At 49.6% G+C, this 18,037-nt stretch overlaps 1 protein-coding gene across 1 annotated transcript in view; it reads right to left on the bottom strand.

Annotated features, from left to right (window-relative positions):
• Positions 1-8,242: 8,242 nt before the first annotated feature.
• Positions 8,243-18,037, bottom strand: part of FIS1 (fission, mitochondrial 1) — a 37,289-nt gene continuing 27,494 nt past the window's right edge. Inside the window, exon 5 of the mRNA XM_086946265.1 lies at positions 8,243-10,331. Within this exon, the coding sequence (XP_086802391.1) occupies positions 10,237-10,331 (95 nt within the window). The 3' untranslated portion in view covers positions 8,243-10,236. The remainder of the gene's footprint in view (positions 10,332-18,037) is intronic.

Raw genomic sequence — 18,037 nt, forward strand, 5'->3', positions numbered from 1 at the left:
CTTCCTTTGACTTCCCTACAAGTCCCACCCCTGTACCCCACCACCGGAGGGGCCCCGAGGCCAAGAGACTGACAGCTCCTGTCTCCCTGTCACCCACAGGCCCCCAGAGGTAGGGGAGGCAGGCCAGATCCCCACAGGCGAGACAGACTGGATTCCCCCACAGGCGGGACAGACTGGATTCCCCACAGGCGGGACAGACTGGATTCCCCACAGGAGGGACAGACTGGATTCCCCCACAGGCGGGACAGACTGGATTCCCCACAGGCGGGACAGACTGGATTCCCCACAGGAGGGACAGACTGGATTCCCCACAGGTGGGACAGACTGGATTCCCCCACAGGCGGGACAGACTGGATTCCCCAACAGGCGGGACAGACTGGATTCCCCCACAGGCAGGACAGACTGGATTCCCCAACAGGCGGGACAGACTGGATTCCCCACAGGCGGGACAGACTGGATTCCCCACAGGAGGGACAGACTGGATTCCCCACAGGCGGGACAGACTGGATTCCCCAACAGGCGGGACAGACTGGATTCCCCCACAGGCAGGACAGACTGGATTCCCCCACAGGCAGGACAGACTGGATTCCCCAACAGGCGGGACAGACTGGATTCCCCACAGGCGGGACAGACTGGATTCCCCCACAGGAGGGACAGACTGGATTCCCCCACAGGAGGGACAGACTGGATTCCCCCACTTGCAGGACAGACTGGATTCCCCACAGGCCAAGGGAGGCAGGCCGGATCCCTCCAGGGGAAACAGGCTACATTTAATCAGAATGAAGCGTTTGCTTCTGTGGTGGATGCAGCGAAACCCCCCAATGGTGCGCGGAGGCTAGGGGGCGGTGCCACTATTCCTTTATTGTATGTGGCATACAAGGTAGGGGAGGGCAGCCCTTCTCCGCCAGTCGCGGTCGCAAAACCTCGCCCCCGCGTCCGGTCCTGTCACGATAGCGCCTCGCGGGTCGTGTCACGCGGGGAGACTGGACCCCACGCTACAGCTTCAACAGCCAGGCAAGCCATCGATTCCAGCCTAAAGTGAGCCTGGCTTGGCTGTAACATCCGCCCTACGAACTGAACCAGGAAAATCAAAGTCCTACTTCTTTTAATAATAATGCCTCTTAATTCACCAAGAGTAAAATAGTAAGAAAGCGCGGTCCTTTTAAGGTTGGGCCAGCAGGCACAATGCAGGCGCTACTGCTCGGTGACCTATCATCTAAAAAAAAAAAAAACTCTCTCCAAAAAGGGGCTCTAAACACAACTCTCGCGGCAACCAAGAAAAAAAGTAACTGCTACAATTAATGGATCTAATTAAAGGGCATTGTTCTATTTTTTTTTTTATTTATTTATACATCTGTGCATTTTCTGTTACAATGTATTCCATTTTGAATCATTTGGCGTCACAATTAAACCGTTGCACAACATCAACAGATTGTGGCAGGTATTTCACTTTAAATAATGCCACATAATTGGCATTTCCTGTGCCACATAATATGGCCCCCACAGCTCCCTAATTCCAGTGTCCCCTTTTAGGAGAATCAACCCCTCCTCCCACCCTAGGCGGCTAGACCCGGCTGGAGCGGGACAGCAGTGGAGTAAGGCTGCCCCCCTGTGGCCAAGCAACAGATAGCAAGGCTAGCTCTCGTCGGCAGCTGCTATTTAACTGAGCCTTAAGTGCACTTTCCGTTTCACTGGGCCTTTCATTTAACTGAGCCTTAAAGTGCACATTTCATTTAAATACAAATTGTATCTATGCAATACAGTGCAATAAAATACATACAATATAAATAGTTTAAAAAGCAGTACATGAAATAAAAATGTAAGGAAAATCAAAATCCCAGTCCCCTGATAGAAGTGCATGGAAGCCAGAGTACAAGTTTAATCCTTGCAGCAAGAGTATAAGTATTCAAGGCGCCTCGGCTCCTACAGCGGCTTTCAAAAGCGCCCAAGGGGGTGTCTCCCCCGTATCCGCCAGGTGAAAACACGCGTACAGGGCATCGCTCAAGTTGTTGATGCAACGTTTTCTTAAAAAAGAAATCGAAAAGTGCTAAGAATAAATGACAAAATCCACACAAAAAAAACCTGTAGCATTGTTTGACAGAATTGCCATCGCAGGGCCATACATGGGATCAAGGTAAGGATGACATTCCAATGGGATGGTGGGGCTTTAAGGTTAACCTCGATTTATGGGATGCCCCATTCTCTATGGCAAATAAAAGTTGTAGAAGGAATAGGTGCCATAAGAGTCTTTCTACAGAACCTTTTTTCTTCCGTCTGGATGATGTTCCAGTTCTGAATACGATGAATAAATCGAGGTGACCATCGAGTTACTAAAGTGGTCATCGACACGAGGAGGGGGAGCAGAGTACGTGTGTGTCAGTGAGGAACAGCACGGAAAAAGAGAAAATTAATGGAGTTTGTTTGACCTTAAGAGGCTTAACAGCACATATCACGAAACCCCGGAAGAAGGAAATTTTTCCCGAAATGCATTGGGTGATTTTAATAAAAGCGTGATATGTGAAAACGGTTATTCTCCTGCGTTTTTATGAAGAGAGAGGAAATGAGAATGAGTACAATGGATTGAAGAAAATGAGATGAACAAAAAGATAATTATAATTGGACAAAAAAGTGGAATCAATGAAGAGTTAATGATGAGTTTAATTCATTGGACTCATTTAAATAGGTTGTGCAGCCAAATGGGAACCGTAAAGTGGTGACCTTGTGTTCATATCCAGTTCTGAAAACCCAAGACTTCTGCAACGTAAGTGGCTGCAGCAAGCACCAGGTTTTAAAAATCCGCACTATTGGCAAAAGGGCAGCTCCACCCTCAGATTGTGGTAGGCTCAATAAAGTACCAGGAGGGTGTGATCATTTTTGCCTCCTATGTGAAATGTGCGGGCCTCACAAACGTGGAGTCTAAATAAGAAGCCGTGCTGGGGTGCATCAAAATATTACCTATGGAAAGGGAAGACAAACTGTATTTCTTAGGGCCACAGGCCATATAAAGATTTTTTTAAATGTGTTTGCAAATCTAAGTTAGCCATAAAGTCAACAAAACCATTGACTAACCGCTATAAGGGTCTTTGTGCACGCCCCAATAAAACAGCGTCGTCTGCGTACAAAAGTGACAGTAATGCAGAGCTGTGAATTATTGGGACATACAGGGTTGTGTCCTTGAGAAACGGGCGGAGGTGAATATATAAAACAAATAGAAGAGGGGCCACACGCACCCATCTCACTCCCCGGAAGACATGTATTGCTGATGAGACTTCGCCCTCTGCAGCACTTCTGACCTCAGCCTTCATGTCCATGGGACTAGGCAGGAACATGCACCAATGTTGGGCCCAAGCCCTGGACCAGAAGGATGGACCAACGCTTCGAACGGCTAACAGAATGCAACGGCGAGGTCAGAGCCAGAACATCTATTCCCTTAGGGGTACAGCAACTGACTCCTAATACTGGAACACAGTTGAGTGAAGGCCTGAAGCACCCCCTGCTCTAAATCCACATGGGCGAGGCAGGCTCCAGCCAGAGCGGTCCTCTCAGTGATTAGAACATGAAAAGGAGGGCGGGATCCACAGCTCTGCGGTTCAATCTTAGGCCCTCAGTACTTCTGTGTACATTTCCGGCTCCACTCTTCCTTTATCCGTGTGAGGGAAGGTACATTACTTCTATTAGGCTATGGTTCCCATACGTGGAAGACAAAACTTTCCCCAGTATCCCAAAATCCACAAGGTGGGGTGCAAGAAAGAAACAATGTATCGAGAGGCACAACCTCTGAATGATGCTGGTCCAAGCAGCTCCTCAGTTCTGCCCTCTAACATCAGACCCGTACACGAGCCTCCCATGAGTATTCCTACACAATGAAGTAGTGTACGATGTGGGATGTGGGATTGTCTTCTGAAATCGGTCTTACATAACATCTCCTGCCAGGCACAAGCCGCCGACGAACCTTGGGCCGCAGCATCCTTCTGCGATTCCAACAGATGCGCAAAGTAAAAATGAGTATTCGGGATATTGATAAAATCATTATAGGAATTGATAGGAAAGAAAGTCATGAATCTCTTACATTTCAACACCTGAAAATGATTACTGTTAGTCAAGATTGGCTCAGCTCAACCCCCGCCACTAGGGTGACCCAGATGGCCATGTCACCCGCTGCCCGCCCCGAATGGGAGGGTGTTGCTGGAACATAATAGCACTCAAACCATCAACTGGGACATCTCCAACTAACCAGATTCCTGAAACAGAAGTATCTCAAGTCGACTTATAAGCCTTAGCCAATCAGGTGATGTTAGTTTTGTTAGAAGACAAGGCGCATTCAAACTTAAAAACCTCAACATCGGGTCCCCAACAACTTTAATGGTACCAGGGGGAGGATGGTGTGGCATGGAGACCGAACCCCCGTTGGAGGCGGGTCAATGCTCTGCTATCATTCGGAGATTACCCAGTCAACCCGGAGCCTGTAGGTCGCTTAACACAGCGAACCTGTTAGGTGCAAGCTGCGACTGAAGGTAGTGTGGACTGCGTGATCACGAAAACACCACACCCAGACCTAAAGAAACAGCCCAACGGGAGTGCACAGATGCTTGTATGGATGAAGCTATTAGCTCCTTCCCACCCAACAAGTTTCTTACAATATGCTGTCTCTGGAAATGTCGAACGATACAATCCCCTCCAATGTCCTTCCTGGAGCAGCCATCCCATCCAACCCTCCGGACCATTCATCCCATCCAACCCTCCGACCCATCCAACCCTCCGACCCATCCAACTCATCCAACCCTCCGGACCATCCAACCCATCAAACTCATCCAACACATCCAACCCTCCGGGCCATCTAACCCATCCAACCCTCCGGTCCAGCCAACCCATACAGCCCTCCGACACATCCAACTCATCCATCCCATCCAACCCTCCGGACCATCCAACTCATCCATCCCATCCAACCCTCCAGACCATCCAACTCATCTAACCCATCCAACCCTACGGACCATCCAACCCTCCGACCCATTCAACCCTCTGGTCCATCCAACCCATACAACCCTCTGACCCATCCAACTCATCCAACCCTCCTGACCATACAACCCTCCGACCCATCCAACTCATTCAACCCTCTGGTCCATCCAACCCTCCGACCCATCCAACCCTCTGGTCCATCCATCCCATTCAACCCTCCGGGCGATCCAACCCTCCGACCCATCCATCCCATCCAACCCTCCGCACCATCAGAACTTCGTTACAATGGAGGCTGTTGAAATGTGTGTGGTCTGGGGCCAGCCACAGCTCTTATTGGGTAGCTCCAACCAGGACTGCTGGGGTTTCCTTAAGACTCCCGCGAGCACCAGGACATAAGGGCACAATGCTGGGGTAGATCAACTTTATCCCTATGGGGCAGGGCAGGATTTCCAGACCGACCGCGATCAACTGAATAATTGCCCAGAGGACCAGTATTTTGTGTGATTGAATGTTCTGAATGGGTCAAGTGTGGTCGCCATGTATTCCCGACTTGCCGACTACCTTGGATTCTACGTAATGTTGTCTCTAACGCTGGCTGGAGCACTGTTGCATGGAATCACTTGGCATGCTTTACCCGCCTATTAGAAACTGAAGAGAAGGACAGAGGTGGTAAGAGTAGTTGAACATTTTCAAGGAGATAAGTTAAGAACAATGTCAGATATGCTGCTTTCAATATTACTCAGTTGCACCTTAATTGGTTTGAGTTTTTCTTTCAAGACAGCGCATAATTTCTCAACCCAGTAGTGGACTTGGCAGCAAGCTTTATCTTTTTAACTTCTGGTTCGGGGCCAGGCAAAATGCTGATGGGAGTTTGGGGCAGGATTAGGCTATTGGCACAATTAGGCACCGGTTCCTTATGGCAGGGAAGACTGTGATTGTATCGGTCACCTGTTAAACATGGGATCGTCATGCCCTCTCAAACGGGGGTGAATTAACCAGTCTAGCTACTTGATTAAGGCCACATTCCAAAGATGATCTCCACTCAGTGAATGTGACTTCTTTGCTACTATCCCCATTGCCCTTCCCAGCGTGCTGTCAATGGTTGTAGTTGAACAAGAGATGGGTCCCTCTGAAGTCTTTCGTTTCCTCATAGTATCTATAGTCGCTGACCAAATTAAAGAGGGAGAGAGCAGGCTCAGCCTCGTCCGGCTGCAGACGGGCCCCATCCTCGCCCAGCTGTATCCTGAGCAGCGCGTTGCCAAGGTCAGCCTTATAAGCCTCCTGGCGTGACCGCGTGGATGCACCTACTTATCTCCGCCGAGTTCGGCGGAGATGGGTAGGTGCATCCACGCGGTCACGGGCTGACTAAGCCACACCTGAAGGCTTAACCCCGTTGAACTGGCCCGCCGAGCACTCATGTGGCTCTTAGACCTTGACCATTAGGCATAGGACTTTCCACTAAGGTAAAATACACCTACACCACATACATGACACTGGCATGTTGATGAGTTCTTTTTCTTTTCACCTCTACAAGGTCCTGATGAATCGCAGGTGACTAACCTAAGTGCGAGAAACATGTTGACCAATTGTTTTCTAAGGCTTCTCTAGGATTACTCTACCTAACGTGGTGACACCTAGCGAGCCCCCCTTTTTTCACTGGTTTTAATTGTAGTAGGGGGACCCCCAGAATAAAGTTGTTTCCGGCATCCCCTGCTGCATTTTAATCACTACACCGAGCCTACCTGCTACTCTGCCCACACAACCGCACTTCACCATAGGGCAGTTGGATACAAAAGATCTCCGCTAAAGAGCCCCTCCTCGAGGTGAGCCCGTTGGGGATTGCACCGCCCCCCCAACGAGGAGCAACCGCCAATGATGAACCATGACACCCTTTTGGGTGTGAGGCAAATACATCCAACAAAATGGATGCCCAAAGGTGTACTACCCACACCTTCGGTCACGTCAGCTTTTCCTAATCTTTCCCTCCTTTGAGGAACAGTGCAGCACCCCCCTTTTTGTTGAAAGGCTAATTATGGGATCAGTGTCAATGACTGCGGTGATTGGAATTGGGGAATGTGGAGCCACGGTCCATGGAGTGGTTGACTCCATTTATCAGACAGGGACTCAACAATGAGGATATCAACAAGGGGAAGGAGCTCATCCCCCAGCTCCTGGTCGGTTTATTAATCAATGGAACATTCCTTTCTGGGAGGTAGACAAGTCTATGCATCTATCTTTGAGGAGAAGTTTGCTTTTGGGGGGATTTCTCCGGGGAGTTATGGTCAGGCAACACCAACATCTTCTCGGGCAGCTTGGATCTAGCAGACATCTTGCACCCCTTTACTCTCCTGATCTGTGATCCAACACTTCCTTATCTCTTTGAAAAGAAACATTGGCATTCTAAAGGCACAGGGTACTTAAGGCCCAATGTTTCACTAACACGCAACAAATAAACAAGCTTAGATCTGCCCTTTGGGGTTTTGAGGCGAGACGGATTCTAAGCTGCAGGGGACACCAACAAACACTCATTATGAACATCCACTGCCAGCATTTTTTGGCGATTGAACAGCAGCTCTCCAGCTTCTATTGCCTAGACCCAATGACATTTTCAAGCAAGCAAACTAAGTAAATATTTCAATATATATGAAAACAAAGGCCTCAGACCTCTGCTGAAATGTGCGGACGTAACACTCTAAACCATTGCCTGAAAGAGTGGATCACCTTTGGGAAACCACCCAGAACATGAAAAGATTATTTGATTTCAGTAAACCAAGAGATTCAATGAACATGAACTCATAATTAAGGCACGCCATTCCAGGGAATAGGAGTAAACGAAATAATGTAAGTCTACGCCTGAAAAAGGAAGCACCGAGGGAGTAATCGCTGTTCTGGGTGTGGTAATGGGCAGGAGCTTGTGTGAGCGGTGGGATGCTCAGACATGGAGGGTTCACCATTCTTCGTGACAGTTTACTTCTTTTGAAGCTGTCTCTGGCCCTCCCTGCTGCTGCAGGACATTCTTGGCCGAGGGAGAGACATTGAAGAGAGGAGCCAGGGTTAGGTGGATGCAAGTACTTGCAAAGAGACTGCAAAACATGTTCAGAACTGCAGTCACTATTTTGGAGTAAGGTAAAGTCTGCCTTTTGAAAGAAGTTAAGCTTAATACGCGGATGCATGGAGTGTTTGGTTTTATATTATGTTATTATAAATAACCACAATTTAACAAACTACATTTCCCTTATGAGTCCTAAAACACTTATCTAGGACACAAAAAGAAAACAGAAACATGTTCAAATAATATAACTTTTATTTACATTTTTTACTGTAAAGCTTTTTGTTTTAGAATTAAAACAAAAGAAAGAAAAATAATTAACTCAGCTAAAAGAAAATGACAAACGTAAGAAATGGAGTGCTAAGAACTCCCTCTATTACAGTTATTACCATTGGCTCCACGGTGAGATAAGCACAAAATGTGGTGCCACAACATTACGCCACCTTCAAATTGCAGAGTAGTGGCAACGGTGTTTGCAGGATTAACAAGGAGGCTACTTTTGATTTAATCAAGGAGTTTGCTTGCTAAGATTAATTTGACATTTGGTGTTAACTCTTTCTGTACGGTGCAAAAGAATCAACCCAAGACGTGGCTCATTAAATTTCAAGAAAAAAATTCAGAACTTTGGCTTTTATAGAGTGAAACACAGTAATGTCAATGAAATCATACCAGCAGCAGCCTGTGTGTATGGCAGACAAAATAAGCAGAGCAGAAAGATTACTTCAGTGGACTGGCAGGGTCAACAGTCACAAAGAATGCATTTAGGGTTTTATTGAAGTTGGTTCTGTAGACATCTTGTATGGAGCTATGCTGGTTTGATCACTCGTCCACCCACTGAGTGAAAGCATCAATGTAGTAAGGTTTCAGAACAATTAAACAAGAAGGTTCTTGATCCATGACATGAGGCAACGTGTGAACATCTCGAGCAGGGACAACCAAGGGAGCAGCACACCAGTGATTAGAAAATTAACCTCAACAGGACAACTGAGATTAACTGCACCAACTAAGAGGACATCGCTGCTGACCTGGCTCTTGCAGATAATTCACTACTGGTTTAAGAGTTGCTTATGTAGGAGGGGCGAGTTCACGTCTCATTTTTAGGATGATAGTTCAATATGTAAATGCTCTGGTTTACTTTCATATGTGCTACATGGATGTCATGAAATTTAGGACGGATTCGGTCCTCAACAGACCAATGTTGGACACCTGATTTAGAAATGCACACGAGCTGTTGATTACACAATTGACTGCAACACAACAAAGTTTGCATCTCTTTTCTCCAATGCATCGCAAAGTAAACAATACAGAGAAACAGTCTACACCGGTTTCCAAATTATAACCTTTGTATTCAACAGGGCAGAGGGCTCAGAGCTCATTTCTTTCATCTGGAGCACATGGAATGGATAAAGAGCTTCCCAGAGTGAATTCACACTAGCGAGCGCTTTTTAGGGAGTTCCTCCATCTTGCTGTAACTGAAAGGGCTAACTTTATTAAACGTTCAATGCATTTTCATGTCAAAGCCCATCAAAAGCCTGACCGTTTACATAAGTGTGCCATTAAAAGGTTCATCCCAACATTGATGTACTAAACAAATCCTTAAGTCGACGACTATTCTACTAAAGAATTACATAGAGCATGACATGCGGCGCTAACCTACACTGAAACGCAGTTTACACTAGTGCCTCGTACTCATTTTAGATGTTCTATAATAAATAACTAGTTTGGAAGGGAAAAGGCCACTATGTTGTCTTTATGCTACTGCCTAATGAAGCTGAGCCCAGAGGCAAGGACAACACAAGAACATATCACAGTCTGTAAAACGCCAATAGAGGCTTCAAATGCGTGGAACAGCGGTTCTTGGAGTGCCCTCTATTAAAAGGTGTGTCTACTGTTCACCATCTAGTTTCAAACCATCCAAGCTGCCAGAAGCAGAGCTGATCAGCACTGAAAGGCTCAGCGCTTCCTCCCCCACTCGGCTCACCCCACAGCGCAGAGCACAGGCTTCACCAGAGGCTCTCGGTTCTCACTTAATATGGTGGAAGGTTCGACTGGAGTTCATTTGTACGGTGGAAGGTCAGCTTTGCCCAGTTAGTTGCAGTGCTATAAAGTAATCAGCGGTGAGACGAAGCAGTTCAGTTTTAAGTTCAGCAGCATCCTCCAGGGCGCCCGGGGGCAGCTCATGAGGGCTTCAGGGCACTAGGCAGACACACCAGAGCAGTGCTAGGCAGGATTCATTTTGACTTGGAAATGGCCAGTCCAATCAGGCCCGCTAGGCCAGCCACGCCTAGAGCCATCCCTCCAACAATCGCCATGCCAACGAGACCATCTGCAGAGAAAAGAATCCAGACAATTAGCAACAAATTGTCACAGGTGATGAAAACATAAGGTACCACACATAGAAAAAGGCACCACTTAAGGGAACGTAGGCTTAAAATGGGACTTATTGTGACAACACACCAAGGCTACTGATCGGGAAACCACCCACCGCTTAACCCCTTCCATGCTGATGACTGCCCCCATCCGTCATGCATCACGGTGCTCGTGTGCTTATGACGGCTGGGGGCCGTCATAAAGCCATTAATTATTTAAAAGCCTAGCACACAAGCAGAATCGGCCCAGCATGGAAGGGGTTAAGTTAAAGGCAACAAATATATATGCAACTCACAAAAGGTGAGATTTGAAGATATTTTCATCCATAAAAACAGTTCACAGATTCCTTCTATAACTAATAAGAAAAGTACAACATGCTGTGGAAGAGCACAGCGTTGCATGCATTCTGTATCTTAAGGAACCAGGCCACGAAGAACAGAAGGGTCCATATCAAATCATAGACTACAAAAATATCTTCTGTGTTTAAATATCACTCTACAGAAACGGTTACTCATTTAACACAGTTGGCTGGGTTTGGGTAGGGCCTGGCCAGTAGCCATCCCTGTGCCACCCAAACCGTCTGCAAACAGCCCTGTCATGCAGAGGGTTGGGAGTACATGGCCAGGCCCGACTCCATCTTGCCTGTGCCCAGCCCAACTGGTTAGTGTGCGTTGTGGGCTACTTTTTCAGAATTCGTAGCAGATTCGTTTTTTTTTTTTTATTTTGCTGCTTTTGGTCTTGGTTTTGTGCATCCAATACCAAATACTTCACAGGGTCTGGAGCTCTGCACCCAGGGCTGGGCTGCCTCCCCGAGCAAACACCACAGAAAAGGGTGTCTGGGCATCATTTCAACTAAAATTTCAAGATTCAACATGACTAAGTAGGCGATCATCAAATTGCCACCCAATTTGTAGCATCCCGATATCAAATCAAGCAAATTTGTATAGCGCCCTACTCACCCGCTAGGGTCCCAAGGTGCTAGGGGGGGTGGCGGGGGGGGGGGGGGGGGGGGGGGGGGGGGGGAAGAGTCGCTACTGCTCGAACAGCCAGGTCTTGAGTTGTTTCCTGAAGGAGAGATGGTCCTGGGTCAGCCGTAGGTGGGTGGGGAGGGAGTTCCATGTCTTGGCCACAAGGTAGGAGAAGGATCTTCCTCCGGCGGTGGCTTTGCAGATTCGTGGGACGGTGGCGAGACTGGCGGATCGGAGCTGGCGGGTGCGTGTGTAGAATGTGATGCGGCTGTTGAGGTATTTGGGGCCCATGTCATGGAGAGCCTTGTGTGCGTAGGTGAGGAGTCTGAACGTGATCCTCTTGTTGACGGGGAGCCAGTGCAGGTCTCTCAGATGGGTAGAGATGTGGCCGTGACGGGGGATGTCCAGGATGAGTCGTGCCGAAGCTTCTGTATGCGGTGGAGTCTTTTCTGGAGTTTGGTGGTGGTTCCAGCGTAGAGGTTGTTCCCGTAGTCCAGTCGGCTGGTGACGAGGGCCTGGGTGACAGTCTTCCTGGTTTTGGTGAGGATCCACCAGAAGATCTTTCGGAGCATGCACAGGGTGTTGAACAGGATGACGAAACGACGTTTACTTGCTTGGTCATCGTGAGGGAAGAGTCCAGGATGAAGCCCAGGTTGCGTGCATGGTCCATTGGCTTGGGGGCGGTGCCCAGAGCAGGGGGTCAGCAGGAGTAGTCAACAGGCAGAGGGGGATGGTCCCAGGAGGAGGACTTCCGTCTTGTCAGAGTTCAGTTTGAGATGCCTGAGCTTCATCCAATCCGCGACGTCTTTTATTCCTTCCTGGAGGCTGGCTCTGGCGGTGGCGGGGTCGTTGGCGAGGTAGAGGATCAGCTGGGTGTCGTCAGTGTAGGAGATGATGTTAAGGTTGTGTTGGCGTGCGATGGCTGCAAGGGGGCTCATGTAGACGTTGAAGAGGATGGGGCTGAGCGAGGATCCTTGCGGAACGCAGCAGATGACTTCGGTGGCCGCGGATCGGAACGGGGAGAGGCGGACTCTCTGGGTTCTACCGGCGAGGTACGAGATGATCCACTCCAAGGCCGTTCCTTGGATTCCAGTGTTGCTGAGGCGCTGTATCAGGGTGTGGTGGCAGATGGTGTCGAAGGCTGCTGAGCGGTCCAGGAGGATGAGGGCAGCTGTTTCCCCGTTGTCGAGCAGGGACCTGATGTCGTCGGTAGCTACGATGAGGGCGGTCTCGGTGCTGTGGTTTGCTCGGCAACTAGACTGCGAGGTGTCGAGGGATCAGTTTGTCTCGAGGAAGGCGGAGAGTTGTTTGTTGACGGCCTTCTCAATGACTTTGGCAGGAAAAGGGAGGAGCGAGATGGGGCGGAAGTTCTTGAGGTCCGTGGGGTCCGCGGTGGGTTTTTTCTGGAGGGCGTTGAGCTCGGCATGTTTCCAGCTCTCCGGGAAGGTGGCGGATGCGAAGGAGCTGTTACTGATGTCTCGGAGTTGGGGTGCGATGATGGAGTCGGCTTTGTTAAAGATGTGGTGTGGACAGGGGTCGGTTGGGGAGCCGGAGTTGATGGTGTTAATCGGGCGGGAGGTGTCTTCGATGCTGACTGAGGTCCAGGTGCGGAGGGTGGTGGTGGGGGGCGCTGATTCGGTGCGTGGTCAGCGCGCCGAAGCTTTTGAGTATGTCTGCTATCTTGCGGTGAAAGAACGAGGCGAGTGAGTCGCTGAGGTCTTGCGAGGGTGTGATGTTGTTGCAGGCGCTGGGGTTGGAGAGCTCTTTAATGATGCTGAAGAGTTCCTTGCTGTTGTGGGTGTTGTTGTCCAGTCGTTCTTTGAATGTTGTCCTTTTGGTGGTGCGGATCAGCTGGTGGTGTTTGCGGGTGGCGTACTTGAGGGCTGTCATGTTTTCTGTTGTCTGGTCGTGGCGCCAGGCTGTCTCGAGGGTGCGGCAGGTTTTCTTGGAGTTTGAGGTTGTTGATGAACCACAAGGCTTTCTTGCTGCCGGGTCTGCTGGGAGGGTTCTTCAGTGGTGCGAGGTCATCGGCGCAGTTGGTGAGCCACTGTGTGAGGTTGCGGGCTGCTTCGTTGGGGTCCGTCGTGTTGGTGGGAGGGTTCTGGCTGAGGGAGGTGGTGAGCTGGTCGGCGGTGATCTTGCTCCAGCTTCTGCGGGGAACCTGTTGCGGGTGGTGGTGGGTCGTGGTTCTCCTGAAGTTGAAGTGGATGCAGCTGTGATCTGCCCAGTGTAGTCCGGTGAAGTGGCTGAAGGTGATGTGCTTGCTGGAGAAGATGGGGTCAAGCATGTGGCCGGCGTAGTGGGTGGGTAACGTGTTTTTTAAAGGGAACTTCCTCAGGGCAAAAAAGTTTTTTGTATCACATGTGCAGTACACTCAAAACGGATGTCAGTAGATGGTGATAAATAAGTCGATTTGAAGCTGGTGTTATTTCACATAGAACAACATTCTCCTATGTACTCCTGTATATGAAAGAAGAACTTTCGTCTGGATCTGCTTCTAAGAGGTCGCTCCCCCCACGCTCCCTGGCCACAGAATCTGCCTGCTATCCTCGTTCCTGAAGCGCCTCTGACGATTTGGCCTTGGTATCGTACACACAGCGCTCTGGTCGCGATTGCAATAGACTTTAAAATAATAGCGCATTGACTTGACACAGCGCCGAACCTCGCATGCTAATTCACTTTGAAGCGCAACGTTATGTGTTTTGATTGTAACTTCTGCCGCCAGTGACTCTATATTTAGTGCTGCTTTACTGTGTGCATTATTTACAGCAATTTCGCCTTATAGTTATCTGCCCCCATTTCACGTGCCATCCTCCATTTTGTTATCTTGTTTGTTTGTTGTTGACCCCTTGGCCCGCCTACACTCCCCTGCTACCGCCTCCCAGCTGACCCTCCCACACTCCGCCCCCTCCACTCTCGATTTATGCCAGATGAATCAACGCGCAGCGTCCACGCGCTACGGCCGCGCCGAAGGTGCGCCAAAGGTAAGCCCGTCTAAGCCCGTCCGTGCCTGGACCGCGCCCAACGCCAGACCCCCGTACCACCCACCCCCCCCGCATTACGTACGACGCCACCACCCTCTTAGCCCTTAACCCCGGCCGTCCCCCCAACTGCGTCCAAGCCGCTCCTGGACACACCTATGGACCCTTCTCTTGCAACTCCTGCAAGTTTGACGGCAGCAAGAACAACTCCTCATCTACGAACACAAAACAGATATCCGACCCCAACCACCTACAATGCATCCTGCTCAACACCCGCTCAGTCCACAGGCACACCATCGACCTCTGGAATCTACTAGACACCATCTCCCCGGACGTCGCCTTCCTAACAGAAACATGGATGAACGCCTCATCAGCCCCAGACATCACCATTGCCATCCCGGAAGGCTACAAGATCATCCGTAAGGACCGCACCGACCAAACAGGAGGAGGCATCGCTATTGTCCATAAGAACTCCATCCGCATCTCAACCAGCTCAGACGTCAACCTTGCCAGCGCCGAACACCTTCACTTCCAGATCCACTCCGACCCCAAGACCACACTCAGAGGCACCCTCCTCTACCGGCCTCCAGGACCCCGTGCACGATTCAGCGACGATATCACTGACTTTATCACCCCACACGCCCTCCCCTCTGAGGAATACATCCTATTGGGAGACCTCAACTTTCACCTGGAAAAGAGCAATGACAGCAACGCCACCACCCTTCTGGACAATCTCGCCAACCTCGGACTCAAACAACTGGTCACCACCCCCACCCACATTGCAGGTCACACACTCGACCCTATCTTCACCTCCAGCAAACATGTCTCATTCAGTCACACCACAGCTCTTCATTGGACGGACCACAGCTGCGTTCACTTTATCTACAATAAGACCACAACACACAACCATCCTCAACCCTCTCTGCGAAGAAACTGGAACAAAATCACCATCGACCAGATCTCCTCATCGCTTCTTCTAAACCCCCCCCACCCACTCCTCAAACCCCGACCAAGCAGCCATTAACCTCACCCAATGGCTATCCAACAGCGCCGACATCCTAGCACCGTTGAAAAAACGTCAAAGCAAACTAGGCAGCAAAAACGCCTCTTGGTTCAACGATGATCTTAAGAAATCCAAGAAACTCTGTCGCTCCCTCGAGAAGGCCTGGAAAAAAGACCCAAACACCAGCACCAGGGACGCCTTCAAAAACGCCACCCGCATACACCACCAACTAATCCGGTCTGCCAAGAAAGCTGCATTCAAAGACCGACTAGATAACAACGCCCACAACAGCAAGGAATTATTTAACATCGTCAAAGAATTTACCAACCCATCAGCCAACCCCAAACACATCACCCCCTCTCAAGCCCTCTGCGACTCCCTAGCTTCATTCTTCCACAACAAAATCGCAGACATCCACAACAGCTTCGACAACCGACCCGGAGACCAACCCACCCAACCTTCTGCAGGACCTTCACCCCCTTGAACATCCGTAATGACTGGAACCCAATCTCCACTGAGGACACCATCCGCCTGATGAACTCCATCCACTCAGGATCCCCAACAGACCCATGCCCTCACCACATCTTCAACAAAGCAGACTCCATCATAGCACCACACCTCCGAGATGTCATCAACTGCTCCGTCAACTCTGCCACCTTCCCGGAAAGCTGGAAACACGCAGAACTCAGCGCCCTTCTGAAAAAACCCACAGCTGACCCCACCGAACTCAAAAACTACCGCCCCATCTCGCTTCTTCCATTCCCGGCCAAAGTCATTGAGAAAGCTGTCAACAACCAGCCCGCCGCCTTCCTCGAAACCAACAAATCCCTCGACTCCTCACAGTCCGGCTTCCGAGCCAAACACAGCACTGAGACCGCCCTCATTGCAGCAACAGACGACATTCGAACTCTACTGGACAATGGAGACACAGTCGCCCTCATCCTCCTCGACCTCTCCGCAGCCTTCGACACAGTCTGCCATAGCACCTTGTTACAACGCCTCAAACGTCAGAATCCAAGGAAAAGCACTGGAATGGATCACCTCGTTCCTCACCGGAAGAACCCAGAGAGTCCGTCTCCCACCATTCAAGTCAGAGGCCACTGAAGTGATCTGTGGCGTACCACAAGGATCTTCACTCAGCCCCACCCTCTTCAACGTATACATGAGCCCCCTCGCGGTCATCGCACGCCAACACAACCTCAACATCATCTCCTACGCTGATGACACTCAATTGATCCTATCACTCACCAGAGACCCTAACACTGCCAAAACCAACCTACATGAAGGAATGAAAGAAGTAGCCGAGTGGATGAAGCACAGCCGTCTGAAACTGAACTCAGACAAAACAGAAGTCCTCATCCTAGGCACCTCCCCCTCCGCCTGGGATGACTCTTGGTGGCCAGAGGCCCTTGGAAAAGCACCCATCCCGACGAACCACGCACGGAACCTGGGCGTCATCCTGGATTCCTCACTCTCGATGAACAGACAAGTCAACGCTGTTTCTTCATCTTGCTTCAACATTCTTCGCATGCTCAAAAAAACATTTCGCTGGATCCCCACCAAAACTAGAAAAACGGTCACCCACGCACTGGTCACGAGCCGCCTGGACTACGGAAACACCCTATACGCCGGTACCACCGCAAAACTCCAGAAAAAACTCCAACGCATCCAGAACGCTTCAGCCAGGCTCATACTAGACATCCCGCGTAAAGAACACATCTCTGGTCACCTGAAAAACCTCCACTGGCTCCCCGTCAATAAGAGGATTACTTTCCGCCTCCTAACCCACGCACACAAAGCACTTTACGAACTTGGACCCGAATGCCTTAACACACGACTGTCCTTCTACACCCCCTCCCGCCAGCTACGATCCTCCAACCAAGCCCTTGCCACTGTACCTCGCATCAACAAAACCACCATGGGAGGTAGATCCTTCTCCTACCTGGCAGCTAAAACCTGGAACTCACTTCCCACTCACCTTCGCCTTACTCAGAACCACCTAGCATTCAGAAAGCAACTTAAAACTTGGATATTCGACAAGTAATTCCCCACCCTTCTTCAAGTTACTTGAGACCCTCTGGGTATGTAGCGTGCTATATAAATCTCTTGACTTGGATATCTGGAAACAAGGGGTCCAAGTATGGTGAGGTGGCCCCACGAGAAAATATCGATGAGCAGGTATTAGCTGTGTATAACAGGAAGAAATTTCACTGGAATTCTGAAAAAAGGGGCCCAACTGTACTATGATGCCCCCACAGGAAGAGATAAACGACCTAGAATTGGCTCTATCGGGATGCACCTGCTACGATCAAACAGGACACTCCAAAGATGGATAGTGACTGAGTCCGTATGCCGGAAATCATATACCTCTTTACTTTCTTTGCATCACCAAAAATGGTTCCAAAAGAATCTGCATAGGTTATAGTGTATTGCACCGTGGCCCATATATAGTTAGTAGAAAAGAGGTATTCCTCAGCCTCGTAAACACATCTGTCCTTCTGATTACGAGGAAGGACAGATGTGTTCCATATACAGGAGTACAAAGGAGAATTTTGTTCTATGTTAAGAAACACCAGCTTTAAATCGGCTATTATTTATCACTAGCTACTGACATCCATTTCGAAGTGTACTGTACATGTGATACAAAAAACTTTTTCACCCTGAGGAAGTTCCCAATATGGGAATGAAACGCGTTGGCTGGATTGTCTAT

Source organism: Lissotriton vulgaris, chromosome 12 (assembly GCF_964263255.1).
Source record: "Lissotriton vulgaris chromosome 12, aLisVul1.2, whole genome shotgun sequence".
NCBI lineage: Eukaryota > Metazoa > Chordata > Amphibia > Caudata > Salamandridae > Lissotriton > Lissotriton vulgaris.